This window comes from Vespula pensylvanica, chromosome 9 (assembly GCF_014466175.1).
Source record: "Vespula pensylvanica isolate Volc-1 chromosome 9, ASM1446617v1, whole genome shotgun sequence".
NCBI lineage: Eukaryota > Metazoa > Arthropoda > Insecta > Hymenoptera > Vespidae > Vespula > Vespula pensylvanica.
In genome coordinates this window covers 6,085,756-6,105,756 of record NC_057693.1, presented here as the reverse complement: position 1 = coordinate 6,105,756, position 20,001 = coordinate 6,085,756, and the positions used below count along the sequence as shown (strand labels likewise).

The window sequence follows — 20,001 nt, the reverse complement described above, 5'->3', positions numbered from 1 at the left end:
CATTTAATTAGAAATGAAAAGAAAAAATATTGGAAACGTACAGAAATATGCAGCCATTCGCCCGGTAGTACTTGCATTACACAATTTAGATTAAAATTTTTATATATTTCAAATACTACCGACCCAGGTCCCACCACGTGGAGGTTGCTGCATCTAGGGACCCACGAGCTATCGAAGATTTTAACTCTAAAAACCACATTTCGAAATACGAGAGAAGAAACAAGGAAAATGAAAAATTCTTGTTCCTAATCCAAACAAATATTTTTTTCCCGTAACGTGTGGCAGACAGAATTTGACTTTATAAAAATAAAATTATGAGTTCAACTGAACTTCGATAAAAAAAACCGCGAAAAATTTATTATTCGATTTTAATAATAAAAATGCGTAAAATATGTGATAATTCTATTCGCGTGTACATTACAATGTGGAATCGGAGACGGAATGTTACGACGTGTCAATTTCTTAAATCTACATTATTATCATTATATGAGCATTTTGAGTGACATAGTAAAATTAAAATATAACTCAATAACCTAATAGTTGCCCTCTAGTTGCTTCTTCGAATGACTCTACTCGACTTTTTTTCTTTTTTTGCAAAAGTAATGTCTTTATTAAAACTTTTCTTTTATCAATAAAATCGTTTATTTTATTTAGAAATGTAACGAAAAATCTGTAAACGTTTCTTCTTACAAGCGATTATTCTAATTATTAGAAAATAAATAATACAATTTCGCTTGTAATTCAGAGACGATAGTCCATCGCGAATATCTTCTTCTTCATTATTTATTACAACTCGTTAATATCGATTCTTTATTATTTTCGCGAGAGAACATATTTAAAAACGTATTGAAATATTTAATATTACAAATAGTAACAATTAACGCGATTGAACAAGAAGATTCTATCCTGATCTAGTAAATAAATGAAAAATAAGAAAATTCATTCACGAGTAAATCTCCGAAGAAATTTACTCGTGGTCACTCAATGTTCTTCTACTTATTAATTACGATCAAATTACTCGTGCCGATTCGGATCTTTCGTCCTCGACATGATCGAGCGATCGGAGGAATTAAAAAATTTACTTACTAATTAAGAAGTTCTGCGATGGCTCCAAAACACTCGTCCACGATTTAGATCGAAATTGAGGATGGATGATTCGTAATTGGTTGATCAATTATGGACGATGGATTGAAGATCCTCTTCAATGATGCACTGACTCTAATTCGCGATAGTTATTTATTAACGAACGATCACTGAATTTATTTCGCGAAAATTTATTATCTTTTATAAATACAGTCTATGCGACTGTTAAAAATGCAAGATACTTTACGAACAAACACTGACTCTAACAACTGCATTGCACGCAGTCGATGAAAATTCACGTGTTATTTAAATCGCGAAACACGAACGAATAAACACTGCTTCTACTTCGCGATATATTTTTTTTTTTAGCGATACAAACACTCGATTACATCATTGCAATACGCACGATAACAATGAGATTTTCAAATAAAAGTCTTTGTTGATACTTTCAGGAAAAATATCCTGAGGAACGTTCGATGTTTACTCGTCGGAATACAAAGTGAGAGTGATCCAATAATTGTTACAATCGATGAAAGATCTGCTTTTGTTTTTGTAACATGTACACAAGCACCGTTATTTTAAATTTAAATCTAAAATAAAATATATTGTATAAAATATTAAAGAAATGTGTGATATATGAGTACAATTATTTTTACTTTTTGTTATTACTCACAGAAAAGATATCCTGAGGGTCCTTCGATGTTGACTCGTCGAAATACGAAGGAAGACTGCTCGCGTACCTATCAAAGTCAATCAAAGATTCCATTTTGTTGACGTCACGCGTAGCCATTACCGCCAATTCAAAATGTAAATTCAAAAGAAAATATACTGTATAAATTATTAAAGAAATGTATGATATAAGAGTACAATTATTTTTACTTTTTGTTATTACTTACAGAAAAGATATCTTGAGGGTCCTTCGATGTTGACTCGTCGAAATACGAAGGAAGACTGCTCGCGTAACTATCAAAGTCAATCAAAGATTCCATTTTGTTGACGTCATGCGTAGCCATTACCGTCAATTCAAAATGTAAATTTAAAAGAAAATATATTGTATAAACTATTAAAAAAATGTGTGATATAATAATATATTTGATTTAATTCTACGTTACTACTTTGTAGGAAAGGTATCTTGTGTCTTTGTTTCTATGTTCTCTTGTCGAAATACGAAGGAAGACTGATCCAATAATCGTCGATGAAAGCTTTGCTTTTGTTTTTGTAATACGTACGCTAACACCGCTTGTTTATAATATAATTCTAGATTAAAATAAATTGTAGAAATTTATTATATTGGATTTAGTTCTTCGTTGATACTTGAAGGAAACACTTCCCGATGGAGCTTCTATGTTTACTCGTCGGAATACAGATTAAGACTGATCGAGTAATTGTGAAAGTCGATCGAAGGTTCGATTTTTGTTGACGTCACGCGTAGCTAAGTACCGCCAGTTTAAAATTTAAATCTAATAGAGAATAATTAAAAATTATGATATTTTTAACACGTGTTCCAAACTGTGTAATGTTTTATCGAATTTTTTATTGTTTAAATATTTATTTATTTAACTTCGCATACTTTTATATCGTTTAAATAAATCTTAAATTACGAAAAATATTAATTTTGAAGTTGTTACGTTTAGAAAGAGAGAGCTTCGATGTTCACTTGTTGGAGTACAAAAGAACATTGATTCAATATTTGTCAAAGTGAAAATTTTTGTTGATATTAGATAAAGTCACTTTTCACAAGTTCATAATTTAACTGTATTAAAATATTAAATTAAAATTATTTTATATTTCATGTATATTACGAACTATGTAATATTTAGGCGATGTATTATTGTTTAAATATTAGTTTATCGTACTATGTGTATATTAAAGATTGTTCAAATAATTATAAAATTATTGAAAGTATAAATTATTTAGCTTATTCTCACAGAAAGATATTTTTCTCGTTGAAATGCAAAAAAATGCAAGGCGATTTTGAATTTAAAATTTACATATATCGGAATATCAAATATAAATTATTTTATATTGAACTTGTATTGCAAACTATACAAAATTTTTTAAAATATTATATTTGATAATTACACTACATATACATCATTCATTACTTTAATAAATATAAAATAATCTAAAGTCTGTATTATTTTAGTTAAGTCGTATGAAAGAAGAGTTTCGATGTTTACTTGTCGAAATACAAAAGAATTCTAGAGTATTATAAAATTATAGGACATATATATTACGAACAAGATTTATTTATTTATTGATAACATTATTGACATTTAAAACTATACTTTATTCCTTATTCTACTTATAATTTTATTAAACTTAGATGCATTTTTCTTAATAATCTAAGTAGTATTATGTATCATCCATATTATTAGTTTACAAATAATTAATATTAGGATTATTTATATATGTTTGAAGATGATAAAATACAGATATTTTATATAAAATTTTTTTAAATCTAAGATTATTTAGCTACGAATATATATATATATATATATATATATGTGTGTATATATTTTTTTTCTTATATTACTTCATTATACAGTCAAAATTAGAAATATATTTACAATATTACATATATTAACTCATCTATCAATACCACGATAAGTGCTGTATCCAAATGGGCTTAACAATACTGGAATATGATAATGACCAGCCGGATTTTTGACATCAAAAACTATTTCAATAAATGGATACATAGTTTCTATTTTTCTAAGAGTGAAATATTTATCGATATCAAAATGCATCTTATATCGACCAGCAGTAAAATTAACTTTAGTATTATCTAGCAAATCTATACATCGACCATTCGGATTAGTGTTGCTGCAAACATATATTTTCATTATATACAATATAATAATATTCGATATTAGCTTCTACATTATGTTTATAATAGAAAACGTTCGAATACGCAACAATTAAAAAAGTAATACCTTTCATTTAAAAATGTCCATCTACCATCCATAAGTTTATAAAGACTAACTTGTAATCCTCCAACAGGAATACCTTTACTCGTATCAATTACATGAGTAGAAACGCGTGGTCTCTTTGATGAAGTTTTAAGACTTTTCAAAACAACATGCTAAAAAAGTATATACAATTTAGTTTAAATAGATTAGTACATTAAAAATGAAATATCTGATTTCACGTACGTTCTTTGAGGATGACTGACTGGTACTAGCTGTGACCAACTGTTCTTGTGATTTTTTTTCCATCTTTAATGGTTCTTCAGTCTGCTTAGTCGTGGTAGTAGGTTTTTTTTCCGCCATTACTAATGTTGGTAGTTTTCCCTTTAATTTACTGAGTACATACTGAGTACCAGGTTGAAATGTTCCACCTGTTAAAGTTAATGTTTTGCCACCTGATGTTAAAGTAATTGTTTTACTTTGTGCAGGTGCTATTGGAAGAGTATTTATTGGTTGTAAGACTCCTATCGTACCAGGTGTTCCAGCGACCGAAGAATTTATTTGATAAGTTGTACCCAATAATGGTAAAGGACATGCCATAACTATCCCAGAATCTGTTTGAGATTTCGTTTCATCTTGCTAAAATATATATGAGTAATAAGAAAGAAACAAAAAAGATACAATCAAATAAATCACATTATTGCTATTTCAGTATTAATACCAATATCTTAACACCAGATCTTTTTTCATTCTTAACATTATGTCGAACAGATCTATTATTCTCACGATCTTCTTTAATTTTTTTATTATTATCTACAGACTTAGTGAGATTTGGTATCTCACGTATCTCTACATTTTCTTCAGATTCAACTATCATTTCCATTTGTATATTTTCTTGATCATCAACTTCTTCTAAAAATTCACCATGAACATGAGCCATTGCTTGTGCTAAAGTATCCCTGGCAGGTACCTGAAAGCCTTCCTTTTAAAAATTTCTATATGTATCATGTATTTGTATTGCCTTCCTTTTCAAAATTTCTATATGTATCATATATTTGTATTACCTTCCTTTTAAAAATTTCTATATGTATCATGTATTTCTAAACAAATTTCAAACAACAATATTTTAACATATTTTAATAATATAATAACTCAAACGATTAAATTATTAATTATTAATCATATTTAATTAAATTATTAATCAATACTCACTACGGATTCTATTTTAACTTTCTTTAATGCAGGCTTGATATCTTCGTCATCAGATGGCATACGTAAATGTTCATCTTCTTCGACGTCTGCATATTCCTCTTCCCCCTCTTCTTCCTGTTGTTTCTCTTGGACTTCAGTTAATTCGACATCATCTATTTCATCTAATCTTTCAACAACATATTCAATTTCATCCTCATTTTCTTCCGTTTCAACTTGCGTATTCTCCAAAGTCTAAATATAATATAAAATATATGATACAAAATCTTTCCTTTATATTAAATAAATAAAAAATATCTAACAAATATATACCTCGACGACATTGTTTTCTTCTTCTCCTTCTTCTTCTCCTTCTTCTTCTTCTTCTTCCTCTTCTTCTTCTTCTTCTTCTTCTTCTTCCACTTCAGCAGGTTCACATTTTTCTTTCACTATATTTTTCTTTTCTTCCGCCTCGTACGACAAAGCTGCTCGTTGATGTTTCATTGTACATGTATGTTTTAAAAGGGATAATCGATGGGCATGAAGATTTTTTTTGCAATATGTACAATAAGCACGTGTAGGTTGAAATGCTACAGACGTCAACCATCCTGTAAAAAAAAGATTGCAATTAATACATTTTTTATATTTTCATGTCCTTCTTTGAATATGTAACTTTTGGTCAAACGAATAATTCAAAAAATTACATAGTAACATTAGAAAATAACTAATGACGTTACCTAGAAAAATACTATCTTTTATAAAATTTGAAACGATAGATAATCTCCTCTATATAAGATTTATATTATAGTTCCATAGATAATATAAAGATAAAAAAAATAAAAAAGTATGCATGTTTACAATGTTCTAGAAGAACTATAAGAAGTAACTAAAAATATAGTAGAAAATAAAAAGGAACCACGACTAGGAGAAACAATTTTATCTCTATAATTATACAGATCTCCGACTATTGGTTAAATTTTATTCATACGAGAAAGGAAGAAAATTTTGCAACTGTATCTCTAAAAATAAGTGCAGCTTTCGTAAACGGAAGAAACCTCGTGCTTTTTCTATCGTGCTTACTCCATAGCTGATGTTCTTCAATGGACTTGGCGCGCGCTGTAGATACGACCATAGAAAAAGCATATAAAATGAGAAGATTAACCTTTCGATAGAATTTATTTACAAATACCTTTGAAATCCGGCATCTGTTCCCATTCTTTGCGATATCGTTGCGTATAAACGCGAGTCTTGGCATGACTTATTTTCCCTGTTGGCGTCAGTCGTGGGCCTGTCCCGAGAAGATTGGCGCGTAACGTAGTATCATTAACAGCGATTAGTGTCGAAGACACTTTCTTCTCCATTCTCTACAAAATATATCGCCGCTGTAATTCAAAAACTTCTGAATCAAGAAACATCCAAAATTGTAACACGAAATCACTAAATAGTTTTTTCACGTTAACGATATGGTGGAGAGGGGAACATAAGGGCAACGACGAAGATGCTTATCTTGTCTAGCCTAGTATCGGAGTGAACTCCCTAGCAATGGCCGACTACTATGACGCTGATATCGATGCTTTGCTTTCTACTTCTTGCTCCTTTCCCACTTACCCCCTTCGCTACGTTTCTCCCACCAGAATCTCAAAGCAACGCCATTTTATGACACAGCATCAAGCAATCATATGATAGCCAATGAGAAATTAATAGTCATCAGTAATGACAGTAACGTATACACTCTATATTCTATCTATCATATGTTTCAATGAGAAAAATATCTTTAGTAATAGTTGTAATTTTGGTAAATAACGTTTCTTATATATGCTCGATTGTAATTCACTAGTATTTAAAATATGGTTCTTAGTTATTTACTAACTTAAATTTCTCTAAATTTTGATAATTCATTTTTATGAATATATATTTAATATCTTTTTACTGAGCCATATATATATATATATATTTATTTATATTTATATTATTTTTTTATGTAGCGATATTGTGTTTCTAACTCATTCTTAAAATTGAAAAAATGTACTATAATGTATAATTATTTTCAATTTTATTTTGATATAAGATTAAGTTTAACAACAAAATTGGATCTATTATTAGTGTATTTTACTATTGTAATAATAATAAATGATTTATCGTACCTGTAATTTGAACACTTTCTGAAGACAGCACTGAGAATTCAGAATCAGTATTATCCGAGTCGATATGCGCGCGCATTTAGTATTATTAATATGAATGAAAAATAAATTGATTTTTTTTTATATTGTAAATAAAACAAAAAATATTATTATATATTTCATGAAATCAATATATGATTTTAAAAAAAAAAAATTTTCTAATTTGTTAGTTTCTTTTTGATATAATATTTCTTGAAATGAACCATGCAATACGATTTTATTGCGCCATCTATAAACCCCTAATAATTGCTAGCATAGTAGGTATTTTTTTTAGGGAAAATTAAGAATTTTTCTCGAGTTATATTTTCGATTATTATCCGTCAAATAGATAATTTATATTTGCTTAACGTAATTCTAATTATTCCTAAAAAATATATCAATTAATTTATTCATACAATATATCAATTAATTTATTGATAAAATATATCAATTAATTTATTTAATCAATTAGCCCACATTCACTTCAAATCATTTTAAATTTATATTATTGTATTTAAATCTTAACAAATGATATGAGAGAATTTTTATTTTATTATTTTATACATGTTACTATAAATTTATACATAACCAATTTTTTTATTTTTTTAATTATTTTATTTCACTTTTTTATTTCATCAATATTTTATTTTATTTTTTTGTTTGTTTTCTACTCTTTAAAATATTGTAGCATTTAATAGTTGGTCTCTTTGATTTAATATTTAGATCAGTATTGTATTCAATTTGATTTGTGATTAAAAACGCAAATTCATGTAATATAAAAAGTAATGAATTTAAAAATAAAACATGGACAACAGTTGTTATATTTATTCATTGAAGTTAATCCATCTTTACCGAGTAATAATCTGGGGAAAAAAAAAGAAAAAAAAAAAAAAAAAAAAAAACAAAGTTATAACGCTAATCTACAAATATATTTATATACAAAAGAGTACAATCACATAGATTTTAATTTAAATCTATATTTTAAGTTGTCTACATAGTTTAATAGGTTTTTATTTTAATACATATTTTTATTAAATGTATTTATTTTGTAATTCAATTATGGCCATGAATGTGGTTGTCCAGATGCTACTTCTCTTCCATATAAAGCAGATTTATCTCTGAATTTAGTTAATCTTAAATTTTCTTGATGGTCTAAATAACTTCCAATTAAAAATCCAGTTATAGGAAGAGCAAATGGAAAATAAGTATTTAATAGATATTTAAATGTTATCATGTTGATTAGTTTACTTCCTAATTATTTTGTTGATGCTCAAGTAATTGTTCTTTTTTCCACTGTCGAGTACGCCTTAGATCAAAATAAATAGAACTTGCTGTAATTGTTGGAAATGAGACAATCAAACAATATCTGTTGATATAATAGCCAAATGACTTGGCAGCACCCATCAAACTGTAAACATATAAAATACATGATTAGATTATTAAAAATAAATTATTAACCATAATTATTCTGATTAATACTTGTACAATACAATAACAATATGTGATTAAATTATTATATTATACTATTTACTATTTACTTATTCGTTTAAAATCAGTATTAATATATATGTTTAGTTTATAATTATATTTATTGCGTTACGAAATATTCTATATATTATTTATAAAAACTAAAAAATACGTAATTGCGTAACGTATAATTAACCTCAACAGGGAAGATGTGAATACGTATATAAATAAAACACGAACAATAAAATCAACTGCTCTATAGTTATTAATATCGTAATTTAACGTTATGAAATTATTCTTTTTGGATTATCTACTTTTCATCAATGGTTGTAAGTAAATTAAACCGTACTATGCAAGATACGTACAGACCAGTTCAAAGCAGTATAGAGCTGACTCTGACAGCGGTATTACGAGGCAATTCAATTTTATATATATATATTTTTTTTCATACATTTATTCCAAGAGTATTCGAAAACTTACATTAAATTTTTTTTAAACAATATTATGTATATGATAAAATAATATTGATAATTGTAATATTAAATGAAAAATGATAGTACGGATTTTTTATTAAGGTTGATTTTTTGTAAATATTATGAACGTTTACCTCGATATATATTAATCAAAAGATTAATAAATTCTCTTCTTCGGTTTCGTTTATTATAAATTATTCTTTTCATATATAAATCTAGTTCATAAAAGATTTATGTTCCAAGTTTTGATAAAAACTTACAATTCTATTGACTACTCTCCTATTCGTTGAAAACAAATTTTTGAAGTCATATTGACCAATCATAAGTAAAGATGTTTTTAGATATTTCAGAATTCACATTTTTGTTATACCAAGTTATTTTCTCCAAATTTAAATAATTTATTTCTATATGTTTGCCTTATAAATAATCTATATTAATGTCAAAGTTATTAAGGATTATCGACTTATATGGAAATATACATTTTTGACTGTTATAACCTTAGACGAATGAATAATAATTATTATTATTATTTACAATTTTTCATTATTTGTATTAAATTATTAAATAAATAATAATGGCGCAGCAAACATATATTTCTTGCATAAAAATTAATGGTGTTCCTATTCTTCCACCAATGGTAAGTATATTATAATAAACGAATTTAATTTACAACACAATCTATTATCTATCGAATTTTGAAAAATAAACCTTTTTATTCTTAATTTTTAGATAACTGAAGACATTAGAAAAGAAGTAAAATATTATAAATATTTAGCAATTCAAGTAGAAAAAAAATTAAAAGCTTTATATGATACAAAATTTAGTGAAAAAAGTACATTTATAGAAGATGATACGAGAATACAGGAAATTGATCACACATTTAATTTTGATAATGAAAATGTAATTCCTAATGCAGACTCTAATATTGATGTAGATCAAATATCTATGAGAAATACGTATGATGTTACAACAAATAAAAATACAGATTTATATGTTCATGAACAAAGTAATAATTCCGAATTGGTACAAGAAATATCTTGCAATGAAAATATCGAAGCAAATTTAACAGAAAGGCATTCATTTAGTCCAAGATCAACTGTCATAAGCGCTGATTCGACTGAAAATCTTACTGATACAACAAAATCAAAAGTCAAGCAAAATATCTTAGATACTTGGAAACCTGAAGTGCCTAAAACCTTAGATATTGTCCCTATTACATTGGATGATTCAAATATATATCAAAGAGAAGAATTTTCAATGATAACTGAAACAAATTCTATTAAGGAAACACCAAATCTTGTACGTCAGGGTTCTTACATTTTGGATACTCCAAGTCCTATGTTGCTTGCGCACATGCAAACAGAATTAAATAATACAAATGATCTTCCTACTGTGGATTATATTCCTACACCTGCACAAAGTGTTATACGACGCAAGGAATGGAATATTACACAAACAAAAACTGAATGGAAAAATGAAATTAAAAATAATGAATTTAATGTCATGGATAGTCAGCAGACATTAAAAAATTCAAAGTTTAAAAGAAAAAGTTTATCTAGCAAAAGTAATTATAATTTATATAAGACTGAAAGTGAACAAACAATATCGGAACCACAAACTCGCATGTATCAAACTACAGGATCTGTGGATTGTATACAAATGATGCTTGAGAAAGAAAATATATATAAACCTGATATAAAAATTAACAATAATAAAAAGAAATATAGTATAAGTAATAATGATAAAGAAAATCATAGGCCACAGGAATGGAAGGAAAGCAAAAACATTTCAGTGTTAAATACAACAAATAAATTAGGAGGCTCATTAGGAAATTTACACGATATTGAAACACAAATGCATAAAATTAATGAGTCACAAACATCAAGGACATATAAACATAATGAGAGTTTTGATAAAGAAAATACAAGTAATGATAAAATAAATGAATCAATAGAAAAATGTAATTCTGCTAATATATCTGAGAAATTATTGACTATCTTGAAAGAAATAGAAGAAGTACATAAAAGACAAATGTCTGAATTGGTAATTCGACAACAACAAGAGCAATCTTCGTTACAAAAAGAATTTGAAAAGCAACAATTACTTTTATTGACAGAAATAAAAAAATCTTTCCCTGAAATTTCTCCTGTGATAGATGACAAATATTTGTCATCTACTTCTTTGGATCAAGCTGTGTCAACAAATAATTCTACTTCTAAAAATAGTCCTACAGATACAAAACAAGAAGATGAAAATTTAGAATCACTGACTGTTGTTCAAAAAGATAATTTATTATTGTCACCAAATCAACGCGAGCTAAGTCCTATATGTCCACTGAATTATATTTACTCCAAAAATCATCTTAATGATACAAAAAAACATTTGAAATGCTATGAATTTATTCAATCGTCGCAAAGCGAAGCCTATGATACTTCCATGTCCAAATACAATTGTACATTGATTAAAAATAGAGAAATACAAGAACATATGAATAAGAATAAAATGCGTGATTATAATTTAAGTGTAACAAGTGAGAGTAAAAAACCTACAATTAGCCGTCGGTTATTTCCATTAGACTGTAAAACTGTACATGTTCCCATCATTGATAGTTCTATGTATGCAGAGAAACACGTAAGATGTAAAAAAGAATGTTCTTCGTCAAATTGATATATTTTACGCATTAATAATGTCCTTGAATAATTAAAAACAGTTATATTACAGATACAAGCTGCATCTATTATCAATGCATATACACGAGGATATTTAGTACGCAGGTTAATGAAAACGGATCGCGTGATTACTTTAAAAAATACATACAAAGAAGCATTACAATGTATGCTTAAATTACATGTTGATGCACCTCTTGATTTATCAGAACTGCATTTTTTACGTCGTTTACAATTACAGGTAACTTTGGTTTTACATTTACAACAATAAGAACCCTTGTGAATGCTTGCTAGTAAATCGACATATATTTAGAAATTTTCATTCATTTTTACTTTTCAAAATAATAATGCATAGAATTTAATTCTAATTATTCTTTAAAATATAAACTCTATGTTATAATTATATATAAGAATATTATCATAGTATTAACAGTACATTTAGAATATTTATAATAGCATGCATGTACTTTTTTAGTAGACCTATATATTTATGATAACATTCTCATTTTTAAAAGTGTGATGCAGCATCCATGAATATAGTGGAATTATTTACTCAAAGTCCTGCATACAAAATGAAAATAATAGCGCATGATCGTGAAATTAAACGGTGTCGCACTGAACGTCCAACTTCAGCACGATCATACTCATTTGCTACCCAGAGGACCCTAGCAAGGAAAAAGCTCAAAGAGTATGATTCTGTATAATATAGCACTTTCCATATTCTCGTCTCCTAGAAGAGCATATTTAGACTTTTTACATATCATTTGAGAAAGTAATTTATTTATATTTTTGCTATAAACCTTTATTAGTTGATAATTTAGTTACTTACTGATTTCTTTTATTAAATTTTATACTAGAATCTACTTTGTGTAAGAGAACTTATTTATATTATTTAAATCATAATATTAATAATAATATAGCATGAATTACAATAAGTTCACAGAATTATTAATAAGATATTTTATGTTTCCACCTTATCAATGTATTATACATACTAAGTTTATTAAATATTTTATCTTTATTATTTATTAATGCTCTTATAGGATGAGAGATTACCAGTCACCAATTATCACTCAATTACACTCATCTAGAGCTAGATGTCAAACTTGGACTTCTGAAATTTCACAGCATCTTATCTCACCGAATATACGTAAGTTATATGTTGTATTATTTCAAAAATCATAAATAAAGATTAATAAATTGATGAAAATAAAGTGATGTATATGTTACAGATCAAACTATTAAAAGAAGTACCAGTGCAGGAACAGTTAGAAAACCATGGAGATGAAATAAGATCACTGTGCCTTTGAATATTACTTCTAGATATTCTTTGTACAAATCATAATCTTGTAAATATTATTTTGCCTGGGGTGCCTATATTTTTAATAAATTTATTTCATACGACTTCTCATATATTCAATATTTTCATTTTTATTATGTATTTGAATAAGATAACATATAAGTTGAATATTTATGTTACATTTTATATTTTATTTATTCAATAAAAAAATTTTTAACATTATAATATTCTAATATTATAAATAACATGAATTTAGAAAGTTAAGTTTACAAATAAGTGTTACAAATGCATTGTGTACGTATGTATATAATCAGATATGATATATACACAAGTTTATCAAATATATTCGCGTTCGATGCATAACAAATAATCTTAAAAAGAAACAGTGATTCATGCAACAAGTTATGATTCGAATCGCAAGAAGAGAGCGTAATAAGTATGACACTTTGACCAATTTTAGTTCGTTAGCGGGTCAACCCGAGTTGACCTAGAGTCCTCACGGTTAAGTGAATTTACTCGTTTATGTCAGTCGTAAGATGAACGAGAAGTCCGATAATTTTCTCTTATCAATGCAATAAAAAAATAAAAAAATAATAAAAATTGTATGTTCACATTTTTTTCAGTGTTATCTTTTCGTCGATGAAAGTCGATGAAATATACATATAAAATTTAGTTATTATTATTATTATTTATAATTATCACGAGAAAGAGATAAGAGTCTTTTCTTTAGCAAATAAAACGATTTAATATAATCGAATTTTATACCATATTACTTTGAGTCTCAATGTTAATATAATAATTTAATTAATAATAATATCTTACCATTCGCCATAGATGAATTTAAAAAATTAAATCGGAAATCGATATCAATGATATATCGATTTATTGTAGGGCCAGTTTTCATATGGCGGAAAGAATGGAACAGTATGAAAATGAGTAATAAGACGGAGAGAGAGTGAAGAAGAGAGAAAAAGAGAGGGAGAAAGATAAAATGTTGACATTTTCATGTCCACCACTGTATATAGTTGGCAACGGTACAAAAGATTTGTGTGTGAAAACAAGTACCTAATTTAGACAAATTATTATATATATATCGCGTATGTGTATATATGTATATGTATGTATGTATGTATGTACATTCGCAGCAATAATTACAGCAAAAAGAAAAAAAATATGTGATGTTAACGGAATAGTAAGAATGATAATCAGTAAAGAAAGAGAAAATTTGTCGCCGTAGTTTTTCATTGTGGGTGTTATCGGTAAGCGTTAAACGAAGCTAGTATATATATATATACATACATACATATATATATACATACATATACATATTGTATATATACATACATATCGGAAATATTATCGCAGAAATAATATTTAGAGAAGGGAAGAGTGAAGAGAAGAGAAGAAAAGAAGTCTTTAAGTAAAAATAATGGGATTAGTCGGCTAATGGGGGAAAAAGAAGACGATGAAGAAAGTACATGATATATATACATAGAATAAAATAAAAAGGAGAAAATTATTTTTTCAAAAGATATTGTTAACGCCTAAGAAGGAAACTTAGTAATGTAAAAATTTGTAAAGAATGTGAATGTGAAAGAAAAAATATTATAAGAGGTTCATACGAAGGAGAAATTTTTAATGGACAGATGCAGTGCCAAATAGTGATAATATGTCTTCTGTATGTGGGGGTGGTGTATGCACGTACAGAAGAAGATCAACAGGCATCGAGTGCTTCCAATGCTAACGGAATTACAGAAATTTTTTCAGGACTTTCGGAACAATGTTTTTATCGACCCCCAACCGATTGTCCTGATTTAAACGTCGATTGTCCTTGCAAGAGAATTAGTTTATCGCACAATTACGAAAGTGACGCCGTACTTTGTTGTAATTTAGATAATCATACTTTCGAAAATGGTCTTCAATGCGTTGGTAATTAATAATTTTTTTGTCCTTAAATTCTTTTAATATATTTATAACAATCTATGTCTCAAGATTTATACGATATATGCAATATATATTTTTTATTTTTATATATATATTAGTTTTCTAGTAAAGTATTTAATTCGATTTAATAATTTATTACCATCAGGATTTCCATCGAATATATCTTATGTTCATATTCGTAATGCTACCTTGGATGTATTTGATGCCAAAAAAACAAGATGGAGAAGATTAAAATCACTTGCCATAACCGATGGAAGAATTAATCGTGTCAAGGGGCAATTCCTTATAATGACACCTACGTTATGTTTGAATCTTTCAAACAATGCTCTCATCGAAATAGACAATAATTCATTAATTAGATTAGCACAGCTTACTACTTTGGATTTATCTTATAATAATTTAACGCATTTACCTGCATTGAATACGATGAACGGTAGAGAATTTTGGCTTGATATTTCTGGTAATTGCACGTTCTATTGTCTTTTTTATATTGTTATAATGTTAATGGATATATGTAATAATTACCAAATAGAATATCGCTTTGTTATTCGTAGGAACTAATACTCTCTGGTGTCATGACATTTATCAATATATCAATAAAACAGGAGAGAAACAAATTAATTTCAATAGAGAAAATGAAACGGTGTGTTCTGCGAGTAAAACATGGCATTGGTTTAATACTACAGAACAAGTACCGTTGCAACAAGTGCGTTATCTTAGTCTGGTATGTATTAAATGTTGATTATAAATATTTTGATATATTAATTATTTTTTATTGTTTATTTATGAATTATTTAAAAAAATATATATATATATTTCTATGTAATACAGATCATAAAAATTATTTTATATTTAGTTGCAGACAGAGTGTCCAAAAGGTGATACTTGGCAATGTCAATGTAATTTTAGAAGATTAGATATAGTTGAAGGAAAACCACCTACATTAGCAGTAAATGTAGATTGCAGTGGTATACAATTAACAGAATTACCGGATAAATTACCACGCAACACTATAGCACTAAATGTTTCTTATAACAATGTATGTATTTAATATTTCTTCATCTATTACTAAAAAAAAAATTTGTTACTTCTTATTTTAATCTTATTCATAGATCACAGTATTAGATGATTTGAGTACCAATCCATCTTATGAAGATATACGTGAATTTTATGCTGACTATAATAACATATCATCAATCAATAAATTAGAAGGTTCCAAGTTTTTAGACAATTATGCATTACTCAGTTTAAGATATAATAAAATTAAATCGGTAATATTTTGTTAATTATGTTTATAATGAATGTATATATTTTATTATCTGTAACTATGCAGTATTTTGATCTTGCAGCTTCCAACTTATATTTTAAGTCTGAATGTACATGACAAAAGTTTTGGAAGTTCTCGATTAGTTAAACTTGGTGGAAATGAATTGCATTGTGATTGTAATACTGCTAAATATTTAAAGGTAAGAAAGAGATTATAAGATAATTTTATTTCTAATATATTTTATCATTAATTTTATATTTTGATATTTAGGTGTGGCTGCAAACACGTATATTAGATTCAGATGAAGTTTTATGTGAAAATGTAAAAGAAAAGGTGGTTGATTTAGAGCCATCAAAGATGTGTGTCTATCCTGGAGATTGGACTGATTATATTTATTATATAATTGCTACTGAAGTGATATTACTGATAAGTCTAATAGCTAAAGTTTCTTATGATTATTGGATATTTAAAACTGCTGGTTACTTGCCATGGCCAGCCAATAAGATGCCAAAGTTGCCTTGTGATTGGCTATGTGAAACATAACAGAATATTATATTGATAGTTATAAATACGTTATTTTTCTATTTCAATATATTGAAAAGATTATATATTTTTTATTATTGGTCATATAAAAATGTATATATAATCAATATCAAATCTTGTTTCCATGACATATATTATAATAAAATGAAATTTGCATATTTAATATCTCTGATTGATATATTTAGTGTGAGTTTTTTGTAACTTTTTTAATATTTACAGCATTTTTTTTATGCAACTTTTTTGTTACATGTTGCTTATATTTCGGTACTGTTAATATAGTATCCCGTTCGGGAGCAGTTCGTTCAAGTTTTCGCCTTTCTTTTTTACTATGTTTTTTCATAGCAAGCATATATTCTGGAACATCACAACCCGATGCACGCATAACTGTTGCAATACTAATTAAAAAAAGAAAGATGTATAGTACTTTATTATATTGCAATAGTTTAATTAATATATTTAATGGTTAATATATTTAACTAACCTTCTCAAGTTTGTTGTATCTTGTTCTGTAAAAAATGTAATTGCTTTTCCTTTATGACCAGCTCGACCAGTTCTACCTATATATAGATAATTAGTAAACATTTGTAACTTTTACTTGTAACTAATTTTTATGATTATAATACAAACCTATTCTATGTATATATGAAATAGTAGTTGGTGGAAAATCATAATTAATTACAAGATTCACACCTTTGAAGTCAATACCTCTACCCATTAATTCTGTACATATTAACACCCATATTTTTCCTTCTCTAAAGCAACGTACTACATTATCTCTCTAAAATAATTTTTATATACGATATTAATAACGATAATGCCTTTAATTTATATTAAAAAATACTTTGTATAATATTACCTGTGTCTGAGTTCGATCAGCGTGAATAACGTCAACATTTATGCCATCATAAATAAGTTCACTAAAAAGTTCTTGAGCTCTTTCCTTGCTTTGTACAAATACTAGTACTGGAGGTGCAATACCCTTTTAATTTAAAAAAAAATTATTTTACTAGTAATATTGTTGTAAGAATATATGAATAAGTAATGTTATATCAAACTTTTTACATGTGATATTTTTCATACCTTTAGTATAATATTTCTAATAGCCACAAGTTTTCCTCTTTCACTACCAACAAATAATAATTCTTGTTCTACAAGATCTACAGCAGAATTTCTAAATAGAACAATAAAAACAAAAGTTATAAATAATTGATAAAAGGAGGTATCTATTATTGAGGAAGTGTATACCTTTGACCCACAGTAACAGTGATAAGACCTTTGAGATTTTTGCGACACCATTTTGTTACTGCAGGTGTTGTTGTTGCACTAAACAATGCACGATGTAAATTAGAGTTTGTACATGCCGTTGAAATTGCTTCTAATTGATCTCTGAAACCTCGCATTCCATCTTCAAAAAGCTTATCAGCTTCATCTACTATTAACCATTGTACACTAAAAGTATTAATTTTATTAACTATTCGCTAGATAAAAGAAAAAATATTTTTATATCCACTATATAAAAAAAATTATTTTTTATATCTTACTTAGCTAGGGAAATGGCAGGTGGTTCCTGTTTCAATAAAAATACTAATCTTTTTGGTGTAGTAATTAATATATCTGTAATCAAGGTTAAATATATATATATATATATAAGTAAAATATATCAAAATATAATGAATTAATAATACAAAGAAAAAACACAAATATGATAAATTACTAAACCAAAGAAATAGACATACCAAATTTTTGTGAACTTTTAGGGCCATATTTAGAAAGTGCTTGATTAATTTTACTAATAATATGTATTCTAAAGCCATAATCTTCACTAAGCCGTAAACATTCTCTATATGTTTGTTTAGCTAATTCTCTAGTAGGACTTAGAATAATAGCTCGAAAGCCTTGTTTTTGTGGAGCATTCAAATGATGAATGATTGGTAATAAAAAAGCTGCTGTTTTTCCTGAGCCTGTTGGGGCACAAGCTAATAATTGCCTGCTCTAATTATAAAAAAAGAATGAACATTATTTACTGTTGCATGTTTTGTAAGTAATTTCTTTACTTATTTTATAATAATAAAAAATTATGGAAAATAAATATACCTGTAATAAAACAGGTATAGCCTGCATTTGGATAGGTGTTGGTTGTTCATAACCACATTCTTTCATATTATTTAATAATTTTTTAGATACTTGATATTCTGTTAATAATTCATCAAATGTAGCTATAGATTTAGGTACATGAGAACCAGTGACTGATATATGATGCTGATTACGAAATTGATTAATCTAAAAATATAAGTTACTGTAGCTATTTGTATATATATTTTTTTTTTATATTAAACTTCATACCTGTTCACGTTCCAACTTAATTTTTTTAGCTTCCGTCATAGAATTTTTATTCATTTTGGTTTTTACTTTACTTCCATCTACAGGAACAGACATTCCTTTAATTAATGTTAAAGTATCAATTTTCTTTTCTTCCTCGGCATCCTCATATTTTCTTTTAAGAGATGTTTTAGAACAAACATCGACAAATCCATTTGTTTCTACTTCATCATTAGGTACATTTTTAGTTTGCTTATTAATTAACTATCGGAAATATACATTATTAAATTTTAGAGAAATAATTCTATTTCCTAATCTTATCATTTTGGAAGCAATACGTATTTAAAAAAGAATACTACCTTGAATTTTTCTGCATCTGATTGAAAGCGTTGCATGTTGAATTTTGATCCAACAGCTAGTTTCTTAAAAATATCATATGCGTCCATTCTTATACTTTACAAGAATTATTATTTAAATATCACGTGTAATAGTATGTAACTTGTCAAAATGATGCACAACCTGAAGAAAGATGGCGTATAAACGCAAGGACAGCCCTCTATCTCGTCTCAAGAAAGTATCGATAAAACAGGTTGAGCAGTGCAGGTGATGTAATTTGCTGGATTTATTTCGATATAGATTGTTTTCGATAATTACATAACTTTGAATACACGAGTGAATTATTT

General features: G+C 27.1%; 5 protein-coding genes across 20 annotated transcripts; 2 read left to right on the top strand and 3 right to left on the bottom strand.

Moving 5' to 3' along the window:
* Positions 1-3,563: 3,563 nt before the first annotated feature.
* Positions 3,564-7,449, bottom strand: LOC122631514 (cilia- and flagella-associated protein 251-like). 8 transcript variants are annotated; one of them, XM_043817284.1, is made up of 9 exons: positions 7,325-7,449; positions 6,370-6,544; positions 6,261-6,296; positions 5,514-5,788; positions 5,205-5,435; positions 4,714-4,974; positions 4,239-4,631; positions 4,020-4,168; positions 3,564-3,909 (listed from the first exon to the last, which is right to left on the bottom strand). In XM_043817284.1, exons 2-9 carry the CDS (start codon positions 6,539-6,541, stop codon positions 3,672-3,674), a joined length of 1,755 nt encoding a protein of 584 aa, XP_043673219.1. In that variant the 5' UTR covers positions 6,542-6,544; positions 7,325-7,449; the 3' UTR covers positions 3,564-3,671. The 8 variants fall into 8 exon arrangements, with proteins under 8 accessions (XP_043673219.1, XP_043673224.1, XP_043673223.1 ...); XM_043817289.1 differs by lacking the exon at positions 7,325-7,449 and having other exon boundaries at positions 4,239-4,423; positions 4,526-4,631; positions 6,370-6,773; XM_043817288.1 differs by lacking the exon at positions 7,325-7,449 and having other exon boundaries at positions 4,239-4,447; positions 4,526-4,631; positions 6,370-6,772.
* An 847-nt stretch (positions 7,450-8,296) lies between these two features.
* On the bottom strand, positions 8,297-9,539 carry LOC122631524 (NADH dehydrogenase [ubiquinone] 1 beta subcomplex subunit 1). Of its 4 annotated transcripts, none has more exons than XM_043817312.1 (2): positions 9,414-9,539; positions 8,297-8,747 (listed from the first exon to the last, which is right to left on the bottom strand). In XM_043817312.1, the coding sequence occupies exon 2, from the start codon at positions 8,571-8,573 to the stop codon at positions 8,397-8,399; it is 177 nt and encodes a 58-aa protein (XP_043673247.1). In that variant the 5' UTR covers positions 8,574-8,747; positions 9,414-9,539; the 3' UTR covers positions 8,297-8,396. The 4 variants fall into 4 exon arrangements, with proteins under 4 accessions (XP_043673247.1, XP_043673243.1, XP_043673246.1 ...); XM_043817308.1 differs by lacking the exon at positions 9,414-9,539 and adding an exon at positions 9,172-9,249; XM_043817311.1 differs by lacking the exon at positions 9,414-9,539 and adding an exon at positions 9,121-9,175.
* LOC122631513 (myb-like protein P) lies at positions 9,529-13,349 on the top strand. 3 transcript variants are annotated; one of them, XM_043817282.1, is made up of 6 exons: positions 9,529-9,916; positions 10,009-11,910; positions 12,001-12,186; positions 12,461-12,633; positions 12,989-13,095; positions 13,178-13,349. In XM_043817282.1, exons 1-6 carry the CDS (start codon positions 9,854-9,856, stop codon positions 13,231-13,233), a joined length of 2,487 nt encoding a protein of 828 aa, XP_043673217.1. In that variant the 5' UTR covers positions 9,529-9,853; the 3' UTR covers positions 13,234-13,349. The 3 variants fall into 3 exon arrangements, 1 of the variants encoding a protein (XP_043673217.1); XR_006327727.1 differs by lacking the exon at positions 12,461-12,633; XR_006327728.1 differs by lacking the exons at positions 12,461-12,633; positions 13,178-13,349 and having other exon boundaries at positions 10,009-11,917.
* Positions 13,350-14,268: 919 nt separating this feature from the next.
* LOC122631516 (protein halfway) lies at positions 14,269-18,060 on the top strand. 2 transcript variants are annotated; one of them, XM_043817296.1, is made up of 8 exons: positions 14,269-14,504; positions 14,624-15,174; positions 15,335-15,649; positions 15,744-15,913; positions 16,046-16,228; positions 16,302-16,460; positions 16,539-16,655; positions 16,727-18,060. In XM_043817296.1, exons 2-8 carry the CDS (start codon positions 14,892-14,894, stop codon positions 16,997-16,999), a joined length of 1,500 nt encoding a protein of 499 aa, XP_043673231.1. In that variant the 5' UTR covers positions 14,269-14,504; positions 14,624-14,891; the 3' UTR covers positions 17,000-18,060. The 2 variants fall into 2 exon arrangements, with proteins under 2 accessions (XP_043673231.1, XP_043673230.1); XM_043817295.1 differs by having other exon boundaries at positions 14,611-15,174.
* On the bottom strand, positions 15,949-19,842 carry LOC122631515 (probable ATP-dependent RNA helicase DDX52). 3 transcript variants are annotated; one of them, XM_043817293.1, is made up of 11 exons: positions 19,678-19,842; positions 19,343-19,582; positions 19,094-19,279; positions 18,736-18,991; positions 18,541-18,613; positions 18,245-18,448; positions 18,080-18,170; positions 17,856-17,978; positions 17,690-17,777; positions 17,481-17,556; positions 15,949-17,394 (listed from the first exon to the last, which is right to left on the bottom strand). In XM_043817293.1, exons 1-11 carry the CDS (start codon positions 19,762-19,764, stop codon positions 17,181-17,183), a joined length of 1,638 nt encoding a protein of 545 aa, XP_043673228.1. In that variant the 5' UTR covers positions 19,765-19,842; the 3' UTR covers positions 15,949-17,180. The 3 variants fall into 3 exon arrangements, with proteins under 3 accessions (XP_043673228.1, XP_043673227.1, XP_043673229.1); XM_043817292.1 differs by having other exon boundaries at positions 17,627-17,777; positions 19,678-19,840; XM_043817294.1 differs by having other exon boundaries at positions 17,627-17,777; positions 19,343-19,419; positions 19,678-19,798.
* Between the last annotated feature and the right edge of the window lie 159 nt (positions 19,843-20,001).

Excerpts from the sequence above, each read along its gene's own strand:
- LOC122631516 (XM_043817296.1), top strand. The coding sequence starts at position 14,892 with ATGCAGTGCCAAATAGTGATAATATGTCTTCTGTATGTGGGGGTGGTG. Across the intron at positions 15,914-16,045 it reads AAGTGCGTTATCTTAGTCTG|TTGCAGACAGAGTGTCCAAA; the intron begins GTATGTATTAAA and ends TTTTATATTTAG. Across the intron at positions 16,461-16,538 it reads GATATAATAAAATTAAATCG|CTTCCAACTTATATTTTAAG; the intron begins GTAATATTTTGT and ends TTGATCTTGCAG.
- LOC122631524 (XM_043817312.1), bottom strand. The coding sequence starts at position 8,573 with ATGATAACATTTAAATATCTATTAAATACTTATTTTCCATTTGCTCTT.
- LOC122631513 (XM_043817282.1), top strand. The coding sequence starts at position 9,854 with ATGGCGCAGCAAACATATATTTCTTGCATAAAAATTAATGGTGTTCCT. Across the intron at positions 9,917-10,008 it reads TTCCTATTCTTCCACCAATG|ATAACTGAAGACATTAGAAA; the intron begins GTAAGTATATTA and ends CTTAATTTTTAG. Across the intron at positions 12,187-12,460 it reads TACGTCGTTTACAATTACAG|TGTGATGCAGCATCCATGAA; the intron begins GTAACTTTGGTT and ends CATTTTTAAAAG.
- LOC122631515 (XM_043817292.1), bottom strand. The coding sequence starts at position 19,764 with ATGGACGCATATGATATTTTTAAGAAACTAGCTGTTGGATCAAAATTC. Across the intron at positions 18,614-18,735 it reads TAAAAGTTCACAAAAATTTG|ATATATTAATTACTACACCA; the intron begins GTATGTCTATTT and ends CCTTGATTACAG. Across the intron at positions 18,449-18,540 it reads CCTGCCATTTCCCTAGCTAA|TGTACAATGGTTAATAGTAG; the intron begins GTAAGATATAAA and ends TAATACTTTTAG.
- LOC122631514 (XM_043817284.1), bottom strand. The coding sequence starts at position 6,541 with ATGGAGAAGAAAGTGTCTTCGACACTAATCGCTGTTAATGATACTACG. Across the intron at positions 6,297-6,369 it reads ACAGATGCCGGATTTCAAAG|CGCGCGCCAAGTCCATTGAA; the intron begins GTATTTGTAAAT and ends TCGTATCTACAG. Across the intron at positions 5,789-6,260 it reads TGAAGAACATCAGCTATGGA|GATGGTTGACGTCTGTAGCA; the intron begins GTAAGCACGATA and ends TTTTTTTTACAG.